The sequence below is a fragment of the Physcomitrium patens genome, chromosome 10, assembly GCF_059467195.1.
Source record: "Physcomitrium patens ecotype Gransden chromosome 10, ASM5946719v1, whole genome shotgun sequence".
NCBI lineage: Eukaryota > Viridiplantae > Streptophyta > Bryopsida > Funariales > Funariaceae > Physcomitrium > Physcomitrium patens.
This window is the reverse complement of record NC_143419.1, coordinates 9,369,258-9,380,240: the sequence shown is the minus strand read 5'-3', so window position 1 is coordinate 9,380,240 and position 10,983 is coordinate 9,369,258. Positions and strand designations below refer to the sequence as shown.

General features: G+C 33.3%; 2 protein-coding genes across 2 annotated transcripts; one reads left to right on the top strand and one right to left on the bottom strand.

The window, feature by feature from the left end:
- The first annotated feature begins 3,110 nt into the window (after positions 1-3,110).
- LOC112288021 (uncharacterized) lies at positions 3,111-6,143 on the top strand. Its single transcript, XM_024531771.3, has 5 exons — positions 3,111-3,292; positions 3,554-3,753; positions 3,916-4,488; positions 4,605-5,430; positions 5,561-6,143. The coding sequence occupies exons 1-5, from the start codon at positions 3,289-3,291 to the stop codon at positions 5,626-5,628; spliced, it is 1,671 nt and encodes a 556-aa protein (XP_024387539.1). The 5' UTR covers positions 3,111-3,288; the 3' UTR covers positions 5,629-6,143.
- Positions 6,144-6,369: 226 nt separating this feature from the next.
- On the bottom strand, positions 6,370-7,866 carry LOC112288022 (vacuolar protein sorting-associated protein 22 homolog 1). Its single transcript, XM_024531772.3, has 2 exons — positions 7,120-7,866; positions 6,370-6,818 (listed from the first exon to the last, which is right to left on the bottom strand). The coding sequence occupies exons 1-2, from the start codon at positions 7,449-7,451 to the stop codon at positions 6,398-6,400; spliced, it is 753 nt and encodes a 250-aa protein (XP_024387540.1). The 5' UTR covers positions 7,452-7,866; the 3' UTR covers positions 6,370-6,397.
- Between the last annotated feature and the right edge of the window lie 3,117 nt (positions 7,867-10,983).

Below are 10,983 nucleotides of genomic sequence, written 5' to 3'. Positions count from 1 at the left end.
AGAGAGATAGTCCACTCTCTTTAAAAAAAAAAAAAAATAGTATTAAAAAACTAAGATATTAGTTTAAAGATAGATAATCTACAATCTTCAAAATAAAACAATAGAAGTGAGGTAATCCACTCATTTATAAAAACAAATCAAAAACAATGAGTTAGTATTCTTATCAAAATATCAAGAATATAAATCTCAGAGGACTAAAAGATCAATACAGCCTTATGTTATTTGACAAGATTAAAAAATTACTTTAAAATAATATAATATTAATTTAAAATAGCTATTAATAAAGACAAAAAGATTAAAAAAAAAAAAAAAAAAAAAAAAAAAAAATCTTGAAACAAGTCTAAAGAATAGAAAGGCATTCATAAGAATGAAAAAGGCTTCATTCTTGCCTCCATATTTACTATCTAACTAGGCATTACAAAGCAAGGTTCTATAGGACCTTCAACATGTATCTAACTTATAAGATACATATCTCAACTTGCAAGGCAAATTTTCTATATGTGCACCACATAGTAGCTTATACCATAAGCTACTAACATGTATAATATGTTGCTAACTTATTGGTTAAGTTTCTAAACTATCAATCAACTACAAATATGTATAAAGTCAAAGCCATGTTTATGAAGCTTCTATGAAGTTTTTTTATAAGATATTATTAAATTTACTTATTTTAATCCACTTCTACCTATTTATATTATTTAGACAATTATTAATATAAATATGGATGTCCATGATAAAAAATCAAGATCCAAGTCTCATAAAAGCATCAAATTTCAATGATTCTGAAGATTACTAAAGCTCCGTCACCTATCACCATGTACTTCACAAAGCCAAGTTTATTGCATGCAAAACTTTGAGCTTTGTATCATATTAGACCTGACTACAAATGCATTCAAGACTAATTATTATGCCAAAGATGAGATAAAATTTTTAAGGTATATAAAATGGGCAATTATAGTATAGTATATACCATTGAAGAATAGAATGAAAGCAACAAAGAAAAATTGTGGATTAAAATACTTGCCGCATACTTGATTCCTTGTATTGCAAAAACAAATTATAAATATCTTTTGATATAAGAGGTGGATATTTGATATAACCACCTCAAATTTGATACAAGTGCTTATATTCTTTAAAATCAATGTTGAAAGAAATTTGTATATTATATTTGCTATTAAGATTTTATAAATTATAGCAACTAAAAAAATTGACATCATTACAACTTTGTTTTGAAACTTTTAAAGATAAAAAAAAATTAAAATATACTAATTTATTATTAGTGATATTACAAGACCTACATAGAACCACAAAATAGACTTTGATTCCAAATTATTCTTTAATGTATTCTTATAAGAATACTTTAATAAAATTAAATTGCAAGATTTTTAATAGAAGAGTTGAAAAGCCAAAAAAACTACAAGTTTACAAGATCCAATTATTAAGATTTATTGTCTTTAAGAATTAATAAAGTTGTTGAAACCTTCAAAAAGATTATAAAATACCATTTCTATAAGAAAAAAATTTGTTTTTAGATATGTGACTAATCTTTGGTAGTGCTAGAAAGCTACCTTTAAAGGTGCCACTTAATCATAAAGATAGAAAAGAAGAAAAATGTCCTTTCTATATTATTCTATGTAAATTTTAAGTTATTAATTCTCTAAGATATCACATTAGATTTAAAGAATGGATTTTAATTTTAGAATATTATTTATTTTAAAACAGAATATTTCTTAAATAAGTTAACTTAAAAAATATTTAAATTTATGTATGATTTGTATTTGAAATAGTTAATATTTTTATTATATTTCATACTTAAAAAGTTTAAGAGTTTTTATTTATTGATTTATTTATTTATTTATTTATTATTAAAATTTGGAATACTTAACCAATCAAATTTTCTTATCATTTTTTCATAGAATCAATTAGTACATAATTATATTTTCAAAAAATTATATATATTTGATTTTTAAAGTAATGATAATTAATATTCATTCTTGCACTTTGTACCATCTATTCTCTCCATATCTTTTATATCACTTCAGTCCATTTTTATGTTTTTATGTCTTTTTTATTTAATTTTTATTATTATTATTCAATTCTAATAAATGATTTTATAATGTATTCTATAATTTTTTTTCAAAATTGTCAATTTTTAAATATTAACACATTACTTTTTCATAGGCACAATTCTTAAAATACAAACAACTCACATTCATGCACCAACTCACATTTTTTTACATGTGCTTATTTTACAAACTTATACTATCATCTTATTCTTATTCAAGTAGGTCTATTCTAAGATGTTTTCTAATTTACTTGTAATACTGAAATTGAATATTTATTAAATACATTTTTTTAGAATGTTAATATGATTTACAAAGACAAAGACAAAAACTAACTATTTTTTTACTTGAAACAGTAAATAAATAATTGATTGAATTTAAGAAATAATAAAAGAATATATATATATATATATATATATATACATATATAATCTTAGGCTTTAAAATTCTTAATTATATATTTCTAAAAATATCTCTAGAAAAGAAGGTATTTAATGTTTCTAGCAAAGATACAAATAACAATGAGTTATTTATTTTGATCAAAACCATATATTTCCATTCAAGGTAGAAAATTTTACACTATCAACAAAAGGTACATGCAAACAAAATCAAATGAAATTTATGTGTTTTCAAATCCTTAAGACAGTCCCACATGTTGACAACAAACCACTTTACAAGACCAAATCCAAAGCATGCATGATACCCAAAAATCCACACATACTAAAGCACTACCATGCATTAAATATTTTCGGAGAGACTGATAGGCTAATACGTGTGCATCGAAACCCTCAGATCATCAGCTTGCGAATTAGTCAATGACGAACGTACTAGAGCGAAACGTGGTCGATCGTCAATGGGACGAAGTTGCCGGCGGACGAAGTTGGGTGGGCACAGACGGACGTCGGACTGATAATAAGGAGGACGGTGAAGAAAGTGATCGACATGTGGCAAGCTAAGTCAGCGGGGCGCCTGCCACTTGGCCATTCTCAAAAGGCTTCGTCACCTTCTTCTACCACCGGTTGCGGATGGAGACGCACTCTCTCGCTCTTGATGTTGAATATTCAGTTTGCCGTGTTAAAGTTCACGATCCCGCTCAGGGAGGTTATATTGCAATTGAGTGAGATCCAGCATTTGTTGCGTCGACAGAGAGCTTTTTAGATTCCTGTTATCCGAGACTTTCAAAGTGAGAGAGTGTGTTTGGATTCTTCTCTACAGTTGCCATACGATGGGTACGCTTCGCCATTGTGTCGTTTGTTTTGTTTCTTTCCCGCTGACAGTGTTGGTGTGCTTTCGATTGTTGATGTTGCAAATGTGAGCGATGCGTTCTGAGGCTGATCCTTGGGTTTGAGAGTGTTGGGTAGGAGTTGAATGAGGTGGCAGTGGATTGAGAGTGTGGGGTTAGTGGTTGTCATGGTTTGTTTGCGGCAATGGTGATTGTGTGACTGAGTGTGTGGGTGTGCTTGTTGTCACGGAATGGATTGTCACTGCAGATCCCGCTCAGGGGGAGAGCGGAGGAGGAAGGTCCTTGACGTCGAAAATCAAGGCAAGAGTTACCAATCAACATTTGGGGAGTAAGGTGAAGAGCATTAAGAATCGATTGCCGGGATTGAAGAAGCGAGACGGCGGCGATGAGCATGGGTATGAGGAGAATAGCTCCGAGTACGATGATTCTCCGCACAACTCTCCCAGGGTAAGCATTTTGTTACAAAGCTTGTAGTTGAATTCTTGCATTTGAGGTTGTTCGCATCGCATGGTGATCTTTCGAAACTAGATGTCTCTCAATGTTGACTTGAGGTTCTGTGGTGACATTCACTTGTTGTGCTTGACGTCGCGTTTGCATTGCTGGTAGCAGGGTCCCGGTCCCGAGACAAGGTACAACGTTGGTGAATCCACACCCTTCAGCACATTGAGAACCAATCCTGCATCATCAGATCCAAATATCAACGCATCGCAAAACCGGGACCATGACACAAGGTCGTCGTACCCTGATTCTACTGGATACGGGATACCTGTACATAACAACCCTTCAGAATATGATGCCAAAAGTCGAAATCATGTTCCGATGGCCACCACTACGCGACCAGCTTCGGTATCAACTGATACCCCAAGTTCGAATATGACTCCATCAACTGGACATTTGAAGCCTTTGCATAACAATCCTTTGCATAACGCCGAAACACGAAACTATGTTCCAGGGGTACCTCCCACGCGACCAGCTCCGTTATCAACTGATATCCCAAGATCGAACTTGGCTCCACCGACTGACTCGCCAAGATCTAACTTGGCCCCGACCACAGTCGATAAATTGAAGAATTTGGGTGTCAACGAAAAGTCTCCTCGTGATATCTCTTATCGAAGTGATCTCAGTTCCCAACCTCAAGCAAAATACTCCCCGCCATTGTCATATCCTGACTCAATGGTCGAGGTATACACAACATAGACCATATCTTCTAGCTGACATGCGATGAAGTGAAGTGAGGGATGCAATTACCATATGCTTCGTATTGTGAAATTGATTTTTCTGTAATATTTGCTGTGTAGAGCACACAAAAAGGGTACAACGATGTCTCCCGCCCTAGTGCCACTGCGGACTCCTCCAGCCTTCCAAATCGTGCAAATAAGGGGATACTCGAGAAAATGACGGAAAGTGTCGCTGGCGCCGCTGCTGTGGTCGGAGATAAACTGGGATACTACAGGGAAGAAGATCTTATACCGAGGGACCCTAACGCGCCCGGAATCATGCAAAAGACGAAGATGGCTTTAGGATTGGACAAACCCACTGACCCGAACGCACCCTCTGTGCTGACTAAAGCGAAGTCGGCACTCGGATTTGACAAACCTAGAGATCCTAACGCAGTGACACTTCTGAATAAGAGCAAGGCAACTCTGGGCCTTGACAAGCCCAGGGATCCGAACGCTCCTCCCCTCACACAGAAGGCTAAAATCTACATGAATACGGCGAGTCAAAAAACTCGGGAGTACTCCTCCACTGCTGCAGATCGTGCAGCTTTCGCGAAAGACCGACTTGCAGCTCATACCACTCCGACGCACCATGACAAGGAACTGTCTGAACAGGTGACCCAGACGTTGAGCACATTGCCCGGCACCTTTAAGGAGAAGATCTTGCCAGTCCTAGGTCTCGTGAATGGAGGTAACAAGACGAATTCACCTAGGAATTATCAGAGCATCCCTATTGTTGATCGTGTCAGGGGTGCTGCGAGCTCCCTCTTCGCTGCCGCCCCCAAAGAAACTGGAGAACATTTGCAACACACATTCCCGGCACATTCAGATTTTGGGAGACCGAACGCTGTCACTCCTCGGTCTGATCATGAGCAGCCAGCTGCTGGCGTTTATCAAAATTACGGAGGTAAGGTTTTTGTCAAATCCTTTGACAGGAGAAATGCTGTTGGAAGACAACAAAGGTGACTTAACAAAGAGAGCTAAGTTAATTTTAGTTCATAGTTGTGCTAATTTGTTTCATTGGATTTGTAATGCAGACGGTGTCAACGAACAGCAGAAGATGCCTGTTTCTTCTGCACCAGTTTATCCAGGGGTCAATAGCTAAATTCCTTTTCTTGTTGAAAAGGTATTACATTGTAGGCATGTAACTGGAATTGTACAAAGAATAGTGTAAAGTGTTGTTAAGGTGGTCGAGCTGGAAGGCGATATGATGCGAAGCTTGTAGTGTTTAGGTCATCTCACAGATGCATTACAAGCAGAGACACAAAACAGGCATGTGAATCTTAGGTTGTGGTATAGTGCTAGGAATCTTTGTGGCTTGTACTGTTTGGTTGTGTATCATTGCATGCAAAAGTTAAAACGTAGATTTGGGTGAAGCTTAGCAACACAGGTGGTTATAGTTGTTGAACAGTGTTTGGTAGTGTTTATATGGAGTAGTTGGAAGATTTACTGATGCTAAAACTGCTTCTAAACCTAGCTAGGAAGCTTAAGTACACCATGCATGTGAAGATAATTCATTTAACTTCACCTAGTTTCTGTTCATGCATTGTCCATAATTGACATAACATGCGTGTAAACAAAAGTTTCATTCAATTTTTAAGCTACAACCACCTTGACTTTTATCAATTGCACAGCATTTGAAAATATAACATGCTAAATTATGTACTCACGCATTTCATGTTTTCATTGAATACCTCGTGAAATTCAAACCGTTTCAGCAACTGAATACTCAACCATATCTGTATGTGCGATGCGATGTACATCACATAGTTCTTTGCAACAGCAAAACATCAAGCAAACATGCTTTAGAACATTCACTTATCCAAGAAAATTGAAAATCAGCATATAAAGAGTGGAAATACATTTATTAATGTCTACATGTTGCCACCAGATTCTGTCTCCAGTTCAGAAGGACCAACACAAGGGAACCAGTAATGACGCTTGCCATCAGGATCTCCGTCATCTATCATTGCCAAGCCTTCCTTCAGAAGGTTCTCAAGTGCATCAATTGCTCGTCCACTGCGCCATGAAAGCTCTCTCTCTACCTCTTCGACTGTCACATGCCCACGAGGTTGTGCGATCTGAAGAATTAGGTTATGGTCCCTGTTCAGTTCCATGGGAACCGATCGTACGAGCTTGCGACGTCCAACGCTGAATACCTCGTACCCTCCTCCCAACTTCTTCAACTTTCCAATTGCACGTAGGCAATCGTCCTCAGTAATTAACACAGAGCGACGTCGTTTTGAAAGCGATGAACGAAGCTCCTCAATGTCGATGAGGCCACCATTTCGAGGTCTGAACAACATTTTCGAACAATTGTAGGACCATGATTACCATCATCCTAATCTGTAGAATAAGTTGTCACCTAAATCAGCTAGATATAAAATTCAACGGCATTAGCAAATGCACTCCACCTGGTTTTCCAGCTGCAGACAATGAAGATTTCGAACAGCCACAGTTTCATGTAGAGTAGCCACTCAACATATCCAATCATTCTTTCATTAATGAGAGAACGTGAGTAACTCTGAAATTGGTGATCCGAATCACACGACTCGATATCTCAAGAAGGTAAACAACATCTAAGAGAGACAGATACCTGGTGGCGAGGCAGATGTCGACAATCTGCACCCCTAACTCGTAGTAAAAATCACCAATTCCTAAAAGCTCAGCCCAAAATCCTTTGTTCGACGCAAGAGGATCCACCCCACACTTGGCGCACATTGTATGGAATTGCGCCCTGAAGGCAGGATTTTTCGTGATGTCATTCTTGTGCTTAGACGCGAACTCTTCAAGCTGATGCCGGAACGTTTCTAACTGCTCCTTCATGAGGTCTTGGCGCACCTTTGCAACATTGTCCCCCAATGATCGGTATTGATCTCGCGCTGCAACCGCCCCTTGCAGCCCTGAAATCCCTGGCCTCCTCCTCATCGTTCAAATTATTAAAAATCGCAGATTCAAGTGTGCTCTTATTCTAAAAAACCTAACAAAGCTTCACCAGTAAAAGAGACCGGATGAGGTCGAGAACACATCAATCCTACATCACTCAAGCTACTGCAGCGAGGAATCCTCCAGCTCCACAGCAAGAATCCTCGATTCCTGATGACGAAAAACCCTAACACACACTCTTGTAGCTCCAGAGCACAAACTACCGGCGACTGAAGAAATCGAGGAAACTACAAAACTGACAAGCACAAAATCCAATCCGAATTCCCGAGAAGACGAAGAAATTGAGGGCTGGCAATTCTTCAATTCGCGATTGAAAAAAGGATTTCTCGACACAATCGATTTCTTCTACTACCGACGTTTGCTGCCCAACCCCAAATACAAAAAAATCAAATAAAAAAAAAACAAATACAACAAAATGCGTTTACTCTGCGACTGGTTTGGACTCAGCGACCCGGAATTCATCGAAGGGATGAACTTAGCGCATCGTTTTTCATTCGCAATACGAACCCCCGGAATTTGTGCAAGTCCCATCAACCTCAGCCATTTAGTTTGCGCACTTTATTGAATCAGCCCCACAATTTACAGAAAATATATATATGTATATATATAAATATATCTATTATGAAAAAAGTATCAAGAAGGAAAAAAATATATATATTTAATGAAAAAAATAAGAACATATGATGTACATTGGTCCAGAAAAAAAATATAAATATATATAATATATTTATATATATTTATATAGGGAATTTTTAAGTTGACCTAGGCATTCATTAAATCGACCTACCCATCCTAATCATCATCAAAAAAAATCTCCATTGTTGGATCCACATTGATTGAAATCCAATGAAAAAATGATGATAGGTGGGTTGATTTTGTAAATGCCTTGGATCAATTCAACAATTCCGTATATATATGTGTGTATATATATATATATATAGTAATTTTTTAAATAAATAAATTCTAAGATTATACATGAAAGAAATTTTATATTTCATTAGTTAATCTTAAATATGATTGATACTTATGATTTTAAGATGGAATATCTTTTAGTGAGAAGCTTGATTGTTTGTAAGCATATATTTATTTTTAACATTTTATTCTTATCAATATCTTCACATTCATTACTGCTTATAAGAAGTAATTAAGAGTAACTTAAAATTTAAAATTTACATTAATTTATTAATTTTTTCAGAAGTTTTGTAGCAAAAATAAAAGAAACAACTATAAATTGATATATTAGTGTTTATAAATTATTTATATATCTTATTATTTTTTTAAAAAATATTTGATTATTTCATCAATAGATATAGATATATATATATATATATATATATTAAACTATAGAAACTAGTTATTTTTTGTTAAATTTAAACATCCTTGTAACCATTGACATTATTTTTTCTCATCTTGTACAAATAATTGATTCTTAATCCAATCTGGTGATGGATTTGTGAGATGAAATATGATACTCTAAGTGTTGTAAGTTCATGTTATAAAAATCAAGAGTACAATGTCATTTGTGGTTTCAGAAAATTGTAAGTGTGAGAAAAATCTGTGATTGTGTGATATTATGAAGGAACAAGGAACAAAATCAGCACAAACATGTGTGGCAAAGAAAATTAAGAAGAGAAACTTAGAAAGTGACAGATGCAGCTACAAAGGCAAAGAAATTAGTGAAAAGATAAAAATAGAGTAGTTTAGTGGTGATCTGAATCATAGTGCATGTAAGAATTATAATAAAAATAAAAATAAATAAACATTGAAGTGTGTGCATAGTATGGATGTGAATAAATTGACTGTGTGGTGAAGCAAGTTGAAAAGAGTTTCTTGTGGAGAGATTCTTAGATTGTGTATTAAATTCATGGTATACTTTTAATTAATTATATCTCTAAATAAAATTTAGTTTATATTTTTTACACCATAAAAATATTTATATTTATTTGAGATTCTTCATAAATTATTGTAATTTTGAAAATTAATTTTATATAATTTTTATATATATATATATATAAATTATATATATATATATATACTAGAGATGGATAATTGTTTTCTTATTTTATTTTATATATGTATTTATTAGACATGAATAGATTTTCTATTTTATTCTATATATATATATATATATATATATATCAGAGTTGGATAAAATTTATCTCGTGGAAGTTTCAGTGGAAAACAGTAGAAATGAGATTTTTTCCATGACATCATAAACACGTAATCAATCTTTGTTACAATATTCACATGGGTAATATTAAATTGACAAATAATCTTGTAATATTCTATCTATAGTACTAAAGCACAAAACATATCCACATTATCATGCATCCACTATTGCTCTATCACTCCATAGATTGTAACCTTATTGTTTAAGAGAATCTCTTTAATAACACTTAATTATTGGCTAAAATTCATGTAATTAAAAGTATACCATGAATTTTTAATAATTTTTAAAATTAAAAATATTCAATTAACATCTATATATATTATCATATATTTGAGAATTAAAAAATGACTGGATATAAATTTTTCTACACAATAATTTTTTGATGTGATAATTACAGTAAAATGTTTTTAAAATATATTTTCTGATGTCAAAGAATAATATACTTTATTCCGAAATTTTCAATAGTAAATTAAACATTTACAAGAATATATTTCTTACGTAAAGTTGTACTATATAATAATATGATATCTTCTTTTTAAAAGTTGAATGAAATTAGAAGTAGAAGCAATAGATTGATTATATAACATTCAGGTTGTAATTATGCCAAAGAATCTATATTTTCAATTTTTTAAGAATAATCTATATATTAAATTTATTATTTTATATTTTAATATTAATTGATTTGAAGAAATATAAATAAGTTTTTATTCTACATCATACATCTAATAAATAAGAAGTCATTATCATAATCAAAATTATTTTTTTAAAGTATAACTTTTTTAAGTACACACATATATAAATATTTGAACTATTCTTATTTACTTATTGTTATTGAACTACTTTTTATAAAAACAGTATTTATCAATTCATCAAATTAATAAACTACAAATGCTGATTTGACTTTGTCAATGCGATTTTTTGCAAAAGCCACAACATTAAAGGATGTCAATACAATAAGAAGATTGAAAAAACATGCAATAGTAGAAACTACTAATAATTAGTTGTAGTACCATTACAAATTTAGAATAGATGCAATAATTTAAAAAAATTTAGGTATTTATAAGCACCCTTGTAGGAACACACTCACTTTTTTCTTGTTTTCTTTTTGGAATTTGGATATTCAGCAATTAGTGTCGTAAAAAGGGCAAGCTAGTTTGTCAAGTTTCACAAGCATTCTGTCTAGGCAAAACTATGTTTTGTTTATTACTTGAATAAATAAAACAAAGAGCATTGGTTTATAAGCTGTAAGCTTGGTGGTGTTGCATAGAAGTACCATATCAAAGGAAGCATATATGTCTTGAACGCATCATTATCACAATATACCTATTCCACAATGCATCTTTG